Raw genomic sequence first — 19,206 nt, forward strand, 5'->3', positions numbered from 1 at the left:
ATTGACAAAGGTGTTATGGATGTTTTCCCACTTTTAACAATAACACCTTCCATAAATGTATAACACCTTAGTGACTTCAGAAATCGATTTTACCCATCAGATACTTTATCTAGCTTAGGATATAGTGTTTGATAAAGCGTATTGAGTTAAAGGTATAGTGATCATAATTATATATGTTTTTAACATGTTATATAAATGTTTTACATGTTTGCTATGCATATAATGATTTATTCTTATATGTATATTTCAGTCCTTGAAATGCGAGATCGTTGGAAAGCTGTGAAAGATAACTACAAAAGAGAGATAGAAAAGGAGAAACGTGCAAAAAGTGGAAGTGGACCAGCCTATGTGAGCAAATATTGCCACTTTCAGCAGCTGGAATTTCTACGTCCTACCTTTGATGGAAGACAGTAAGTGTGATAAGACACAGCTTTTAATTGTGCTTATATATATATTTTTCCATGAAGTGTAGTTGCTAATGTTTTTACCAGCTTCTGGGGCAATTTTGTGCCACTAGGGGCCCACAGGCAAAGCCAAACGTTCTACATATTGTCTGTATGCTACAATCCAACATCAGTGTACATGTTTGTAATAGTGGTCATCATGTGTTAAATTTCAATCTCCTCTGATTACATAGGTCAGATGTTAATGTCACAATTTTATACTGTGAGTTAGATGTATCTTGATTTACAGTGTTTGTCTGGCACATTTGAATATATGGCCTCTAATAAAAGCAGCATACATATGGCAGTACTTATGATTACATATCTTACATATATATGTAATAATAAAACATTGTATTTTTTCTTTGTGTAGGACTGAGGATAGCTTCCAAATTGATGCTTTGGAGACAGAGAGCAGCCACACTCAAGATGGAATGTCACAAATGGACACACTAGAAGCTGCACCATCCACAAGCCAAAATGCCCCTACTGGACGAAAGAGATCTCGTGAGTTAGTTGGACCTGGGAAAAATGTGGATACCAATATGTTTTATGCTTTTCAACAATTGATGGAAAGATGGAAGCAGAGCCAAGAGCAGATGTCACCTTTTCAAAAATTGGCCAATAGTCTGGTTACATATATGGAGAAAGTCCCTGAAGAATCACTACCATTCATGCATAAAGAACTTCTTGATGTTATTATTAACCACTTGAGGACCCACCCTTTACCCCCCCTTAACGACCAGCGCTGTTGTAGCTGATCTGTGCTGGGTGGGCTCTGCAGCCCCCAGCACAGATCAGCGTGCAGGCAGAGCGACCAGATCGCCCCCCTTTTTTCCCCACTAGGGGGATGATGTGCTGGGGGGGTCTGATAGCTCCTGCCTGCGGGTGTTGCGGGGGGGGCACCTCAAAGCCCCCCTCCGCGGCGAAATCCTCCCCCTCCCTCTCCTACCTGGCCCCCCCTGGAGATCCGGGCTGCACAGGACGCTATCCGTCCTGTGCAGCCAGTGACGGGACGTCCCCTGTCACATGGCGGCGATCCCCGGCCGCTGATTGGCCGGGGATCGCCGATCTGCCTTACGGCGCTGCTGCGCAGCAGCGCCGTACAAATGTAAACAAAGCGGATTATTTCCGCTTGTGTTTACATTTAGCCTGCGAGCCGCCATCGGCGGCCCGCAGGCTATTCACGGAGCCCCCCGCCGTGAATTGACAGGAAGCAGCCGCTCGCACGAGCGGCTGCTTCCTGATTAATCAGCCTGCAGCTGGCGACGCAATACTGCGTTGCTGGTCCTGCAGCTGCCACTTTGCCGACGCGCGTTATGAGTGCGCGGTCGGCAAGTGGTTAAATACCAACACAATACAAGTATAAACAGTCACAGCCAAGACCAACACATTAATACAGTATGTGAAGATTCCCAACCTCCATCAATACATTCCCAACCTCCATCAATACATTCCCAACCTCCATCAATACATTCCCAACCTCCATCAATACATTCCCAACCTCCATCAATACATTACCAACCTCCATCTATACATTCCCAACCTCCATCTATACATTCAGAACATCCATCTATACATTCACAACATCCATCTATACATTCACAACATCCATCTATACATTCACAACATCCATCTATACATTCACAACATCCATCAGCACATTCACAACATCCATCTATACATTCACAACCTCCATCAGCACATTCACAACCTCCATCAGCACATTCACAACCTTTGGCTAAAAGTTATGCCGCCACTCATCCATACGGTTCTTCACAACAAATACATGCATAACAAAGACAATTGCCATATTACAAACAAAATCATCCTGAACATATTACACAACACTATATTCCTAACAATGAACACAATCAGACACAACCACACCCTCAGCCATTTAACTCTCAAATGCCATCACAAACAACAAGCTGTATTGAAGAAACATCATCTCAGGAATCTCAATTTTATTAAATAATTTTCATGGTAATTATAATGTGATTTGATTTGACAGTGTCATAATGAATGTAATTATGTTACTTTGGTTTATTTGGGTACCCTGTTGTAGCATTGTTAAGACCTCAAATAAGGCCTATAATGCTGCACACATTTAAAACAATTAACATGAAAATAAACCCATTTCAAACGTTCATTGTGTCAAGATATTTTATTTTGAATATGTAATACTTTACCCTACAATTACAAACTATAAGGACTACTTACACATCAATGAACTTTCAATCAGTGTGTTTACATAAATTCAAATAAAATGTCCTATTGTGGTTTTAAACTATTTGAACAACTACTCATCTTGCCATGCAACATATCCGTCAGGGCTTACAAAATATTGTGCCATAGAATTGCGCATATTTAGAGCATCAGAGGTGCCACGTGGGGGGTTTGCTGTCACATCTTGCATAGCACAAACCTGTGGGTCATCTGGTCTACCACCTTCTCTTTGCCTAACAAAGTTGTGTAGACAACAAGCTGCTTTTATGACAGCAACAGCATTTGGCAAATCAAGCTGAATAGGTGTGTGTAGAATCCGCCATTTGCTTACCAAAATGCCAAAGGCACATTCAACAACACGCCTTGCCCGGGTTAGGCGTTTGTTAAAAATGGTGGTAACATCATTAAGACCTCATGATGGATAAGGCCTCATCTCCCACCAAAGTATATTGGTAAGCTGGTTCTGCTCGTCTTGGCCATGGTTTGGGAGGTGGAAAACCCAAAAGACCTGCTTCGATTCTTTGATAAAAATTTGAATGATGGAAAATAAAGGAATCACAGGAGCTGCCATAAGAACCAACATCAATATAAATGAAATTACTGTTTACATCAGCAATAGCCAAAATAACTAAAGAAAAATAACGTTTATAATTATAATATCGGCTCCCAGACTTGGGAGGCATAATGATGCGCACATGTTTGCCATCAATGGCTCCCAGACAATTTGGAAAATCAGCTATGTCCCAAAAACCATCCGCTATCCGTTGCCATGTGCTTTGATCAGGTGGGGCCATGTAATTTGGAGCCACTCTCTTCCAAATTGCCTTACAGGTGTCTTGAATGATGTAAGCTATTGTGGATTTGCCCAGACGGAAAGAATAATGTAGGGAAGCAAAAGACTGGCCCGTAGCCAGATATCTGTAATACAAAATAACGAAACACACACCATTACACATCAATGTTTCAAAATTTAGAACACTATACAACAACCTTGTGAAAGCACTAATTATAAAGAGATTCATAATAGTTTTTACATTGTACAACCACAAAAATATCCTTGAACAAGGATTACCACACAAAAATTTACTTACATTACACACTGGTCTGTAAGTATCAACAACACCAAACATATTGTATTTACATTCAACAGACATTAACTTATAGGTATTAATTGAAAGGATATTATACATCTTCATGAGTCTTGTTTGATGAAGCCTTGCAAGACTACAATAGTAATATTTGCAGACAAATAAAAACATATTGACAACACTATTAAAATATTAACATATGTGTTCGATAGATAATCATACTACTTAGGAGCCCTTGCTTACACATGTCACATGCATTTTTGAGAAAAACAACACTTTGACAATATAGTTGCTAAGAACATTTACACGAAATAACACATTTTTAACATTCACATAACTATGCCAAGTACATTATATAGAGATTTATTAACATCATACCTCAATGTCACCAATAGTTTCTCCTCTGCTGAGATAGAAGGTCTGAAATTGACATTTTCTTTGGTAATATCAACACGAATAAGCTCCAAGAGATGTTGAAAGCTAATGTGAAAATGAAAAACACATTTAATAGGGGCTCACACACTAAATTACAGCAAACATTGGCAATTGTTAGAAAAATAACTACTCACCTTGCTATTGACATGCGGGTAAAATTAAAAAACTTCTCAGGATCAGCTATCAGATCAGGGTAAAAAAATCCAAAATAGCCCTTCTCAACCCTTTCTTCTAGGAGAGGATGTACCCAATACCTCCTCCTCCTCCTTTGCCTTTGTAAAAGGCGCATAAAAAATAATAAACAACCACCACCAAACATTTGCTCATCTATGCTAGCACACATACTGACTAACCAACTTCACCTATACCTCCGATTTTTCAAACATACAAATGCTCATTTATAGCTGTAAATGTGCGACACAAACGTCGCATATTATGATGCTATTTTGATTGTTGTGCCTCCGTTAAATCGCATGCTAACGTTACCACTTTACTTGCTATTTAGCGTTGCGTTTTAGCCACGTTGTGTAACAGCGCAACGCGCGTTGGCACTGTGAACCTAGCCTAAGACTAGGCTCACAGGGGTCAGTTGCATAACTCGCACATTATAATGACTGTGAACTGCAATAGAGACTTGCCATAGACTTTAATACAAAGCCTGCATGCAGTGAGTTAGAATAATGAGATCTGTTACTGTGAACAGACCCACAGAATTTTATGGACAGTGAGTTGACATGCAGAATTATCCTGCAGCATAACTGACCACTGTGAACAGAGTCTCAAGGTTAGTTCACAGTGCTCAGTTGTGTTGCAGAATAACTCTGCATGTCAACTACCAATACAATTCTATGGGCCTATTCACAGCATTGTGTTGTAACTGATCATGTTATTCTTATTCTGCATGTCAACTCACTTCCCATACGATTCTGTGGACCTGTTCACTGTATTGCGTTGTAACTGATAGTGTTAGTCTAACTCTCTGTATGCAGGTTTTGTATTAAAAACTACAGTATGCCCAGTTTCCACTGCAGTTCACATTAATGGTAATGTGTGTGTTATGCAACTGTTTACTGTGAACCTAGCCCTAAGAGATTATGTACATCAGTGAATCAATTTACATCTGTTATTGAGAGTTTTTGTATTCTAAGTTCTTATTTGCTTGATTAGAATTAATGATAAAGAGAAAATTACCTGTTAAAAATGTCACAATTAGTTATATAGTGTGGGATGCATGAAATGCGGGTAACTTTACCAGTACTATCGCAAGGCAGCAGTGCCCACTACACTATTAACACCTTGCGTGTTACAGGGGCAATGCGTGCACTGCTATCTATGGTAACGCGTTAACCCAGTAACCTGTGTGGTGCTAATAATGTAATGGATGCTGCCCCCTTGCCTTTAGTAGTATTGTAGTTTTGGGAGTAAGTCTTTTTTATATATCAAAAGGGAAGACTAAAAAACGCTTAGAGCCCTTTTTTTATGTGATCCACTTCACTTCAAGACAACTTCATGTATTAATAGAAACGACTATACTGAAAGCGTAAAGCTCAGAGTCTTGCAATATATTGTGGTACAAAAATATCAAAAATCTTTATTGACACCAATACAAAAATTCTTAAAACAGGGAGATCTCCGTAGGATGCTCCTCATTTGCATGTATGATTATCCAAAAACAGGAATTGCAACGATCAATAATAATGAAGGCTCATGAAGTGCTGTGTTTTGATGCCACGTTAAAGTCGCACCGGAAGCTTACAACGCAACGCGCCCAAAAAGTGGCAACGCAGCGTTACCGTCGCATACAGCAGATACAGTAAAAAATACAGGCAATAAAAAGTATGCTTCCAAGTCATTACTGAGCATGTGCAAACAGTCCAATGCAGCTAATAACGTGTATAACGCACTGCATGCAGTACTTTTACTTAACGTGCAGCGTTACATAGTTACATAGTTATTTTGGTTGAAAAAAGACATATGTCCATCGAGTTCAACCAGTACAAAGTACAACTCCAGCCTGCTCCCCCACATATCCCTGTTGATCCAGAGGAAGGCAAAAAAAAACCCCACAAGGCATGGTCCAATTAGCCCCAAAAGGGAAAAATTCCTTCCTGACTCCAGATGGCAATCAGATAAAATCCCTGGATCAACATCATTAGGCATAACCTAGTAATTATAGCCATGGATGTCTTTCAACGCAAGAAAAGCATCTAAGCCCCCTTTAAATGCAGATATAGAGTTTGCCATAACGACTTCCTGTGGCAATGCATTCCACATCTTAATCACTCTTACTGTAAAGAACCCTTTCCTAAATAAATGGCTAAAACTTTTTTCCTCCATGCGCAGATCATGTCCTCTAGTCCTTTGAGAAGGCCTAGGGACAAAAAGCTCATCCGCCAAGCTATTATATTGCCCTGTGATGTATTTATACATGTTATTTAGATCTCCTCTAAGGCGTCTTTTCTCAAGACTAAATAAACCCAGTTTATCTAACCTTTCTTGGTAAGCGAGACCTTCCGTCCCACGTATCAATTTTGTAGCTCGTCTCTGCACCTGCTCTAAAACTGCAATATCTTTTTTGTAATGTGGTGCCCAGAACTGAATTCCATATTCCAGATGTGGCCTTACTAGAGAGTTAAACAGGGGCAATATTATGCTAGCATCTCGAGTTTTTATTTCCCTTTTAATGCATCCCAAAATTTTGTTCGCTTTAGCTGCAGCGGCTTGACATTGAGTACGATTATTTAACTTGTTGTCGATGAGTACTCCTAAGTCCTTCTCCAAGTTTGATGTCCCCAACTGTATCCCATTTATTTTGTATGGTGCTAGACCATTGGTACGACCAAAATGCATGACTTTACATTTGTCAACATTGAACTTCATCTGCCATGTATGTGCCCATATAGCCATCCTATCCAGATCCTGTTGAAATATGACACTATCTTCCTGAGAGTTGATGATTCTGCACAATTTTGTATCATCTGCCTTCCCTTTGTCATTGAGTTCCCACCCTCATCCTTTAGGATTCCTATACAGTCAACCTTTCTTTTTTTAGAGTTGATGTACTTGTAAAACTTTTTTGGGTTAGATTTGATATCCCTAGCGATTTGATTTTCAGCTTCGATCTTTGCCAGCCTAATTTCTTTTTTTACAATTTTTATTGCACTCCTTATAATTGCTTAGTGCAGCCTCGGTCGGTTAGACACCAACGCAACGTGTGCACTGTGAACAAGGCATTGATTTTTCATTGCAGTGAGTTATTCTGCGTTAAATGCTGTTTTAACGTGCGACTTTAACGTCCCACTGTGAACTTAGCCTCAACAAAGTATCGATTGGCAACGACATGCTCGTTTCGGGTGTACAATGCCCTTCATCAGGCCACTGTATAAGCACTTTCTATAGATCCTGTTGGCATAGCATGGCAGGAGCAAGGAACGAAGTAAAAGCTACGCCTGACCAAGCAGACGCATATCACACAATCCTGATGGCGGGCATCTAAGTGACCAAGCAGCTAACACACTCCTAACTCCTAACAGACTCTGTGCTTTATGCTTTCAGTATAGTCCTTTCTATTAATACATGCCCTTGCCTTTAGTACCAGTAACATTGTTGTCTGCTGCACTCGGCAAATTTACCAGCCTTTTGCGCATTGAGGCCAAAAGCCATAATATGTCTATTTAGTAAAACAGGTCTCTTTCTTCCTGCTCTTCCTCTGCTGCTCCTCTTTGCCAAGCTCTTTATTGGCTACCAATTAACCAGGGGATTCAGTTCAAACTCTTAACCCTCACTTACAAAGCTCTCCACAATCTCTATCCTGTGTGGATCTCCTCACTAGTTTCCAGATCTAATGCTGGGCATAGATGGTACGTTTTTTTCTTATCAATCGAGCCACTGATGGCTCGATTGATAATTTCCGACGTGTCCGATCACCGCATGGATTGATTCCCGGCTCGATCCCCGCGGGCGGACAATGAGCAAAAACGAAGCGCTGATAAGGAAGTGCCAGAGGGGACGAGTGGGAATCGAAACGCACGCACGCGCGGACGAGTGGTGACGCGCCGGCATTGAGCCGCTGGCTCGATTCCGGTGCATAAACGTACCGTCTATGCCCAGCATTACCAAACCACAATCTTAGATCTGCACATGACCTTCTATTGTCCTCCTCTAGAATCACCTCCTCGCATTTACGTATACAAGATTTCACACATGCTTCACCCCTCTCTGGAATCCTCTGCCACAACACATCCATCACTCCCAAGTCCTCAACCTCTGATATCTTTAAATGTCCCCTCAAAACTCACTTTTTCCATCAAGCATACTCTCTACCTTAGGGCTGTTCACCTTCTGACCTCTGGCCAAGTTGTGCTTCCTAACAGATAACCTAGAACACACTGCCTCTCGGTATGAATATTGTATACTACCCCACCTCTTGTTCCCCCCATTTCCCCCCACATTTATCTGTCACTGTTATTACCAATTCTGTATTTTGTACTAATTCTGTATTTTGTACTAATTCTGTATTTTGTACCAACTCTGCATTTGGTATATTGGTGTATATCATTGTCTGTATTATTTTGTACCTCATGTCTGCTTCTTACTTTGTACAGTGCCATGGAATATGTTGGTGCTTTATACATTAATAATAATAATAATAATAAGCTAAAGTTCATATGCATGATAGAAGTAATACTTACTAAAAGCTTTGGAGACCCTGACAGTCTTTCATTATCAGCCATAGTTTTCAGGAGCTTTTGAAATGCTGGATCTTCATATTCAAACCTTTTCCCAAAAATAATAGAGCTGATGACATTACACACTGCATTGCCCATTATGATTTCAGTGTCAAACGGTTTTCCTGAAACGTGCAAAGAAAGAGAAGAGAATCCAGGATTATTGTCATTCTTTATGTAAGCAAGCTACTGCCCCTCCAGTAGTCTATGGCCAAATTCAGTGGAAGATCTACTGTTCCTGCTACTGTTACTTTACCTTTCCTGGCATAAGAGAGTAAGGTTAACCTTTTAGCAGCCCTGACTGAGTTTTCTTGCTTTGGGTAACTTGGGCAAGGGCAGTGGCAGCTGGAACGGCTCTCCTCTTCCTCTTGTCTTCCTCCACTCATGGAGTATGTACATTATGTATATATCGACCGTCAGCTGGGTACAGAGTGGGCCGAATGATGGCTTACCCTGCTGCTGCCAAAATTCCTAGCAGAATATATTACTATTACCCTCTGAGTTGTAGCAACTCGGTGATGAAACATAATTCGTGGTCCATCGATTGCCGGCACCCGAATTACAGAGACTGAGTAACAAGCACTACATGGGTATGTCCCAGTGCGAAATGTCCTGATTAACACCCATGGTGCTTCAATATCAACATCCTGTTCTGGGTCCTGATCACATCATATGACATGTGATCGGGACCCAGAGGATGACGTCAGTGTTGCAACCCAGCTTGGTGGTGGAAGTGGGGTAATGGAAGAGATTCTTCCATTACCCATCCTCCACTACCTAGTGGCACTACAACACTGACATCATCTTTTAGGTCCGGATTACCTTTCATATCATGTGTTTGGGACCCAGAACAGGATGTTGGCATTCCAGTGCTGCAAGTGGAGGAAGAGGAGAGCCAATTCAGTGTTCAGAACAAGTAAATATGAAAGGGCTCCCTGCGTTACTCTGTATAAACTGCCGGGCTGGGGGAGGCACACTGAGGAAGGGTAGAAAAAAATGTGGTCCTGCAGTGCACATATAGATTTGCCAATGTGACTGCTAAAGGGTTACATTGTCATATTGGGGATCACCAAAGAAAGATACTAGAATATGAGGTGCACTGGATTCTACCCTTAAATGTATACTTATGCACTTTATGCTTTATTACTACCTGCAATTTTGTTTACTTGAACAGCTAGTGTTCCCCTTTTTTTGCTTATCTATTGTAGTGCCACTATGGATGATTTGCACTGATTTCTTTTTATACACACTCCCTTCTACCACATGGGGTATGCAGGTGCTCTTATCCAATTCACCTCTAAGGCTAGGTTCACAGTGGTCAGTTGACAAACTCACGCGTTATAATAATTGTGAACTGCAATGAAGACTGTCCATAGACTTTAACACAAAGCCTGCTGCTGCATGCAGTGAGTTAGAATAACGTGATCCGTTACTGTGAACAGGCCCATAGAATTGTATGGGTAGTGAGTTGACATGCAGAATTATTCTGCAATGCAACTAACCACAGTGGTCAGTTGCATTGCAGAATAGTTTTGCTTTGTGTTTTCTCATTGTACTCCATCAATAATTAAAAGCCCTTATTTGCAAAAATAACAGTAATACACCCGTCATGGCATACATATCTAATAAGCTAAGTCCCTAAGATAACAAATTATGTATTGTCTTTTAAATTATGTCACTTTGGCTCTCTCTTATTTTTTTTTTTTTTTACAAGTATGTTATATGGGTGCAAGGAGGGAGCCGAAGAGATTAATGGGCTTGTTATAGGTATAGGAAATGCATTTTGTAACATCACTGCGTTCCAGCTAACAGTAAATTATAGTTTTATTTACAATGGAATGATCACTCTTGCTTTTTGCAACAGTGTTCATTCATATATTAAACACTTTGATTGGCTTTGGGAACATATGTTCCTTTTCACCAATCTGCGCACTACTGCGTGATTCTGCGGGTGCATAAACAGGAAGGGATTCTTATCTACATCCCTGGGAGCTCAACTGAAGATTTCAGGGATGCAGATACTCATCTCATGGGAGTGGAACCAAAAATTACTTGTCTAATAGAGTGTGTGGAGGGAAGGTCATGTGTATGTTATCATGACTTTGACTAAGGACCCAGTAGGGTCGGAAATGCATCAGCCGTTGGGGCGAGCATGTCTTTGTGACCATTATATGATTTTGTATGGATGATCCAATAAAGTTTCTACTTTTGTAGCTTTTGGGGGAGTGTGGACTTCATGTCAGCATAGCTGCCATTCTGCAGTAGTAAAACACTCATTTTAAAGTGGATCTAATCGCAGAACTTCCTCTCTGCTCTAGAAGATTAGGCACAGCATGATGGAGACAGGAAAAAAAGGGCACAGGATCCTTTAAGGATAAAACTGAACCTTCATGGGCGCCTATTATAAAAGTCACGATTTGCGACAAAAAACTGAAGTTTGGGCGCCAGGCGCCCAAATGTGCCTTCTTTGATGCATATCGTGTCTTTTACAATGACCACCTTATGCAGCTAGGGAGGTAAATTTTGCTGCCAGGAGGTGCCTGATTAGCGGCAGACATAGCAAAGGATTTAAGAAACGCAATAGTAAGCAGCACCCAACCATCCTAGTGCGACGTGCTCTAGTTGTTGTCCCTCTGCCTCCAGGAACAGTAATGGAAGTGTGAAGCGAAGGGACACAGCATTGTCTTCAGTATTAATACTGAAAAAGTGCTGGGTCCCTTCTCTTCGCAAATCTGCAGCAAAAGACACAATGTGAGGCTAGGGAGGTAAATTTTAGTATGTTGGAGGAATAAGCGGCAAACATAGTAAAGGAGTTTGCGGAAATGAAAATTGCGCCATGCATAGTGGGGGCGGAGTGCCTTCAATGCATGCTGCAATTTGCATTTCGGTAAGCTCCTTTACTATGTCTGCCACTTATCAGGTTCCTCCTGCACGCTGAAATTGACCTCCCTAGCCTCACACTGTGTCTTTTGCGGCAGATGGTTAATTAAAGAGAATCTCTTAAAATTCCGCTTTTTATTTCAAAAATCTGTTTAACATCATTCCCCTAACTAAAACGCTGCATCCCCACGGCTGGAATCTAACTAAATACCCCCAAACCCCCCAGGGGGCAATCCGGACAGCGCTTCCGTGAGAGGCAGAGCTATGAGCCGCAGTTTTGCCTCTCAGCGCGTCTGTCAGCTCGGATCTCCGCCTCTCCCCCGCCCCTTCCCCGCCCCTCTCAGTCTTCCTACACTGAGGGGGGCGGGGGGGGGGGGGGGGCGGAGATACGCGCTGACAGATGCGTGTAGAGGCAGAGCTGCAGCTCATAGCTCTGCCTCACAGGGAAGCACACAGGGCAGCAAAATCCACGACCAAGAAAGTCGTGGATTTTGCAAGGGGAGTTTGGGGGGATTTTGTTAGTGTCCAGACGCGGGGATGCGGTGTTTTAGTTAGGGGAATGATAAACAGATTTTTTAAATAAAAAGCTGAATTTTAAGAGACTTCAGAGTCTCTTTAACTACTTCGCGTTCCAAGGTTTTTACCCCTTATTTTGACACTTAAGCTGTGTCGGTATTGATACTGCAATAACTTTTTAATTGCTTATGACACCTAAGTGATATATATATATTGTTTTTTTCAGCATAACATGCTTTCTTTGGGTAATATTTTTATTCAATAATTATTTTATGTTATGGACATTTTTAAGGGAAACATTAGAAGTAAAAGCAGAAAATACACATTTTTTCAAGTTTTATGCTTTCTAATTTTTACATGACAAGTGCCACGGCCATAAAATACACCAAAATATTATCTTTAGCTCTTCCTGGTTAAAATGATGGTACATATGCAGTACTTTATTACTTGGTAGGCATATTGCAGACTGTTAACCCCCATGTACCCATTTTGTTTTTAGCATGCTGTATCCTTTTTAGTGTGTCCATCTTCCTTTCCAGAGTCCTAAATGCATCTAAACAGCAAAGAAGTACCACAAATGGCACCATTTTGAAAAGTAGACATCCAGGGCTATTCCAGTGTGGGTATTTTGTGTCTTTCAGATCCTTGTGGTTTTGCTGACAGTTTCCCAAATGTGACTGCTATTTTGAAAATGACATTTTTTTCTAGTCTGGGCTTTAGTTTGTTGCAAAACATTTTTTTCTGACAGGTGCCTATGTTATAAAAAATGGGAAAATGTGTTCTCCAGTTTCTGACGGTTAAAATGAGGGCACATAGACCTTATTTGATGAATAATTGGGCATGCAGCAGGACATTACGGCTGGCGTGCACATTTGAATTTTAGTATGGCAGTTTTTTTTCCAATTTTATATTGTAGCATCATTCTTCTTTTCCAGAGTCCTAAATGCAGCTGAACAGCAAAGAAGTGCCACAAATGGCACCATTTTGAAAAGTAGACATCCAGGGCTATTCTAGTGTGTCTTATAGATTCTTGTGGTTTAGATGAAAAAAAAAATATTTCAAATAATGGTCACATTTGGGAAAAGTTCATTAAAACCTCAAGAATCGGAAAGACACAAAATACCCATGCCTGAATAGCCCTGGGTGCCTATTTTTCAAAATGGTGTCAACTCGTGGTACTTCTTTTCTCTTTAGACACATTTGAGCTATGCAGAGAAAGAATGACAATAAAAAAATAAAATGGAGAAAACTGCCATACTAAAATCCAAATGTGCATGCCAGGAATAAGGCCCCGCAAACATGTCAAATCATTCATCAAACAAGGCATATGCGCCCTCATTTTAACAGCAAAAAAATGGAGAACAAATGTCAAATGTTTTATAACATAGGAGCCTGTCAGGAAAAAAAATGTTTTTCGACAAACGGAAACCCACACTTGGAAAATTTCAAGTGTGGGTTTCCGTTTTTTATTCTCTAGTTTCTTGCGGTTAAGATGAGGTTCATATGTCTTATGAATAATTGGGCATGCGGCAGGGAATTATGCCTAGCATGCACATTTGAATTTTAGTATGGCAGTTTTTTCCATTTTATTTTTTAGCTTCATTCTTCTTTTGCATAGTCCTAAATGTGTCTAAGTAGCAGAGTACCAAAAGTGACACCATTTTGAAAATTGTCAATCAGGGCTAGTCCAGTGTGGGTATTTTGTGTCTCTGGGTATCTTGTGTCATTTTTGGTGAAATTTGCCCAAATGTAATTGCTATTTTGAAAATTAAAAGAGTGGGTTTCAGTTTGCTGCAAAAAAAAAACAACAAAAAACTTTAGACTTACTTGTATTGGGGGCACACAATTTGTTTGGGCAAACAGTCATAATAAGTAAGAAATGTAAAATAGCCTTGCAATGGGGTAAAAAAGAAAAACTTCAATATTCGTAGACTGTGTGATAGCGTTCAAAACATTTCTTAAAACAAAGGCCTGGATTGGAAGGACAGGATGGGCAGTAGTTTCTTGTGTCCTTTCGTATTTTGTGTTTGGTGCAAACTTTGCATCTCTTTTGAGGGTAGGCTTTTCTTGCAGTAGGGGGGAGGGAAGCAGGAAAATGTTTGTCCCGTAGTATTACGATATCCTCACAGTCGTTTTGGCCAAAATTGTTACTCGGGCGGGCAGAATTGAATATAAGGGTTGAAAGAACTTGCTCCTAGTACAGAAAGGAGTCCCTGTTGCCTGATTTTGCGAATAGGAGATATGAATTGAAAAATGCCACCTGCAAAAGATAAATGCCCATTTTTTTATATCAGGCTTTTGTCTTCCTGTTTACCAGATATGGAACAATCCTCTGGTCGGAAAAGTCCACTGCCTTTATATGTTTACTATATTCCACTATGGCAAGTGGTTTCTCTGTCTCTTCTCTTGAACTCACAGATGCCTCAGTATGTATGGTGGTCAGCATTAGGATGTCTTGTTTGTCTCTAAATTTTAAAACAAGGAGCTCACTGCTTCTCAGACTACACATCTCCCCCCGTTTTAATTTTCTATGCAAGACTTGTTCTGGCAGGCCCTTCCTATTTGCCCATATGGTACCACAGGATACAGTTTGAGCATCAAACAAAAATTTTAAAAGGGGCACGCTGGTGTAAAAAATGTCTAAATATAGGTGGTACCCTTTATTTAGTAATGGCCTAATAAGGTCTACGACAATCTTTCCATTGGTGCCCATATAAGCAGGGCACCCCTCAGGTTGTAGTAGTCGGCCCTTCCCCTCATATATATGAAATAAATAGGTGTACCCTGTACTGCTTTCGCAAAGCTTGTACAGTTTCACTCCGTACCGAGCTTGTTTGCTGGGGATGTACTGTTTTATTCTCAGCCTCTCTTTATAGGGCATTAGGGATTCATCGACTGCGATCTCCTGCTCAGGTACATAAATCTCACTGAATTTTGCATTCAGATGGTCCAGAAGTGGCCTTATTTTAAAAAGGCGGTCTCGAGATGGATCTTCACGACTGAAGTCTTCCGCATTATTGCTAAAGTGAAGAAACCGCATCAGCATTTTGTACCTCAGTATTATCATTTTCTCCGATTACTGAGGAGACTGGTGGAGTGGATGTTTGCTCCAATACATGCTGAGCTGTGGTCTCCATACTAGGCCCATATTAAAAGTTAGACCCAGAAAAATTTTGAGCTCAGCCAAATCAGTCGGAGTCCATTTTGTGGCATAAACTGACGTTGGTTTGTCAGCAATATATTGTGCAGCATATATGTTCGTCTGTTCCACGATGTATTCTAGAAAATCATCTGGAACAAAAAGCTGGAAAAAATCAAAAGGGTTCATATTCCCTGTATCGACCATAATGCCACTGGCTACAATAAAGGGGGGATTTGTGGCTCTTCTTTGTTTGGAGGTAACCATTGTGGGTGAGCGATTTCAAAGGGTACCGCCTCTCTTTCACGTACCCTCGGCTGTACGCGCCCTCCTCTGCGTTCTGATGGCCCCTCAGTTTCAGAGTCGCTGTCACTGCTGATGGCACGTGCAGTGACAGTAGATTGCATTCCACTTTCAACTCTGGCCCGCTTTGTTGATGGCCCTGTACGCTCAGACTCAGAGCTAGAATCGCTGTCTGACAGCGATCCAGAATCAACTGTCATCCACTCACTGCCAGAACCAGAATCTTCCTCACTGCTGCCGGAAAGCTGCAGCATGGTGCACGCCTCCTCTGCTGTATAAAGCCTCCTTGCCATGTCTCAAGTAGATCACGGATTTACAAATAAAAGATCGATAGAAAAGGTTTTTTTTTTGTTTTTGGTAAGGAAGATGACAAGATGGGGATAGTGAGAAGTATGGATTAGATAGGCCTAACTAAGCTAGCAAGGGCTAAGGCAGAACTAGGCCTAGCTAGGTGACAGAAAGGGTGATAGGCTAGGCAGGGGTTAACAGAAAACTTTATTATTTTACTTTACTTTTTTTTACATTATTTACATGTAATGAATGATTGCAGCAGCAATCATTCATTACACAGGTCATCAGATTGGTCATGTGAACCTCAGTTCACATGAACCAATCAGTTCACTAGCTGGACGCACGCCGCCAATACTTATTTAACACCTGCGTGTGCCCCCTCTTTAACATGTAATGAATGATTGCTGCAGCAGCGATCATTCATTACACAGGTCATCAGATCAGTTCATGTGAACTGAAGTTCACATAACTGATCTGTATACTTGCCGTGCGCACGCACGCACGAGTGGGAGCGCACGCGATCGCGGCTAGCACTGTTTCAAATGCAGGATGTATATTCTACGTCATGGAACAAAGAGCTGCATACAATTATGATGTAGAATCACGTCCTGAAACCTAAGAAGGTTAAGTTTTTTTGGGGGGGAGGGAGTAGGGTTAGGCGCCACAGGTGTGAGGCACCACCAGGGGGGTTCTTAGGTTTAGGCACTGGAAGGGGGTTCTTAGGGTTAGGCACAACTGGGAGGGGGGCTTAGGGTTAGGCACCACCAAGGAGGGTTGTGTGTGAGAGTGGGATTAGGTTTAGCCATAGTAAAATATTGGTAATCATTACCAATATTTTATTATTGGAATTCAGCACAGCAGTAGAATATTGCTAATTGTAGCAATATTCTACTAGCGGCAATCCCCTACATCCTTTTTTCCAGGGTCCTTTTTTCATGTAAGACAAGACAAGACAAATAACATTTATATTGCGCTTTCTCTAGGTGGACTCAAGGCACTTGAGCTGCAGCCACTAGGGCATGCTCAGTAGGAACTAGCAGGGAGTGTAACCCAAGTACTCCTTGCTAAATACAGTAGGTGCTGACTTATAGAACAGGAAGAGCCGAGATTCAAACCCAAATCTCCTGTGTCAGAGGCAGGGTTGCTCGTAAACTACGCCAGCGCGAATCTACGCATCGTAGTACGCAACTACGCATCGTAGCTCGTAGGCGAAGTTTAAGAACTACACTTACGCATTTCCGCGTAGTTGTAGTCCCGCTATGCGTAGCTTCGCCCGCTACGCGTAGTTGACGTATGTATTGCGAAGTCAAGTACGCGTGCGGTAACTGCATTTATATGGGTCATTGCGCATGCGCAGAAATTTTATTGCCCTTTATACGCATACAATTCCGCATTGGATGTTGGAATGTATGCTTAAATTAGTTTGTGTATGCGCATGGTTAGCAGATTATTGCGGAAATTTTTCTGCATAAGGGCATAAGCGGTCGCATCAACTACGCTACGCAATACGTGAAGCTTGCATATTTTAATGCGTAGTCTACGGTATGCTAACGTAGCGAAGTGGCTGATTTCGGAGCCGTAGATTGCGAAGCGTATTTGCGTAAAAATACGCGTAGTTCCAGCGTAGCGAAGTTGGCTGCCTACGACCATCCCTGGTCAGAAGCAGGCTTAACTAGTACATTATCCAGCCACTACTGGATAGTGTACAGTATGCCAGCATGATAACCTTAGGGGAAAAAAAATCTTCATTGCAATTTATGAAAATCCTAAAAAAACTGACATTTTAACTGAATTAACTTTGCAGGGAGCACAGAAAGCCTCAGTCTTTTCCTGTGGTTGAACAGGCAGAGTTGCAGCACTTTCACAGCTACTGTACATTGTGCTTCATTTGCACTGCTATTTTTTTTCAATCATCCTGCTGCATTTTGTCTGCTATTTAGCTCTTATATGCACCGCCATGCAATTCTCCACTCAATTGTTTTCTCCCAGACGCAAAGTGCAAACTAATAATGCACTGCAATCACATTGCACACCCTACAGATCGCGGCGGTGCAAATTGGAAATGAATGCAAATGTTTTGCAGCCCGATTACAATCATGTTTCTTGGTGGAAAAGAACTCTAATGCAGGTACTGCATGCGCAGGACGGCCACAGGGAAGGGAGCGCGATTGATTACGCACGCGGCCAGGGCTGTGCAGGCGCACGGGCTCAGCGACTGGCCAGTTGCCAAAAACAAAACTGAGCCACGGCTGGGGACTGGGTGATCGGTGAGTGCCGGCGCAGGCACAGGATGTCTGCAGGGAGCTAGTGGAGGCCCCAGGTAAGTGAAACTTTTTTTATTACTGACCAGTTAAGGTTCCCTTTAAAGGGACCCTGAGCAGTGAAGAAAAATGAAATCTGAACTTTCCTCCAGCTCACCGTAGCCCGTAAGGTCCCTCGGTGTCCTCTGGGACCCCTCTATGGTCCCACTTCCGGATCCGGTAGGTGTGTGACTTTGGCAAAAGTTTCATATTCGCAGTACAGAGACCCAGCCGACCATCACCTGTGGCATCATCACGCGTGTCCCTGTAAGGGTCCTTCGCATGCGCGGTACTAGAAAGATTGCTTTTAATCACTGCTCAGGGTCCCTTTAAAGGTACCCTGAGCAGTAGCTATAAATGAAATCAGTACTTACCTGGGGCTTTTTCCAGCCCACCGTAGGCCGCGAGGTCCCCCAGCATCCTCCTGGCTCCTCTCCCGGTCCCGCTGGCCACTGCATTAACGGCTACACCCGGGCCGAGTGTCAGCCCAACATTTCCTGAATGGTGACGTTACTTGTCATCACGCCGGCCGATACACGTCATCACACTGGCTGACGTGACAGTACTGCACATGCACGGTTATCTAAATCTGAACCGCGCATGTGCAGTACTGTCACGCCATCCGGTGTGATGACGCGTAGCGGCCTGCGTGATGAAGCGTAGCATCATCGTTCAGGAACTGTCGGGCTGACACTCGGCCCAGGTGTCGCCGGTAATGAAGTGGCCAGCGGGACCGAGAGAGGAGCAAGGAGGACGCTGGGGGAACTCGCGGCCTACGGTGGGCTGGAGGAAGCCCCAGATAAGTACTGATTTCATTTATAGCTACTGCTCAGGGTCTCTTTAAGATAAGAACAG

The 19,206-nt window shown here is 42.1% G+C and overlaps 2 protein-coding genes across 6 annotated transcripts in view; one reads left to right on the forward strand and one right to left on the reverse strand.

Moving 5' to 3' along the window:
* LOC137524540 (uncharacterized) overlaps positions 1–19,206 on the forward strand; it is a 226,400-nt gene that overhangs the window by 169,074 nt on the left and 38,120 nt on the right. For 3 of the 5 annotated variants that reach the window (XR_011022723.1, XM_068244528.1, XM_068244527.1), the window contains 2 exons: positions 251–410; positions 817–1,461. The exons of the other annotated variants lie outside the window; for them this stretch is intronic. Coding sequence is in view for 2 of the 3 variants with exons in the window: in XM_068244528.1 (XP_068100629.1) it covers positions 251–410; positions 817–1,204 (548 nt within the window). In the remaining variant the exon portion in view is untranslated. Of the gene's footprint in view, positions 1–250; positions 411–816; positions 1,462–19,206 lie in introns of those variants that run through there. 5 annotated transcript variants of the gene reach the window in all.
* Positions 1–19,206, reverse strand: part of LOC137524538 (cytochrome P450 2K1-like) — an 81,483-nt gene that overhangs the window by 24,244 nt on the left and 38,033 nt on the right. Inside the window, exon 4 of the mRNA XM_068244525.1 lies at positions 8,887–9,047. Coding sequence (XP_068100626.1) covers positions 8,887–9,047 — 161 coding nt within the window. The remainder of the gene's footprint in view (positions 1–8,886; positions 9,048–19,206) is intronic.

The sequence above is a fragment of the Hyperolius riggenbachi genome, chromosome 7 (genome assembly GCF_040937935.1).
Source record: "Hyperolius riggenbachi isolate aHypRig1 chromosome 7, aHypRig1.pri, whole genome shotgun sequence".
Classification (NCBI taxonomy): Eukaryota; Metazoa; Chordata; class Amphibia; order Anura; family Hyperoliidae; genus Hyperolius; species Hyperolius riggenbachi.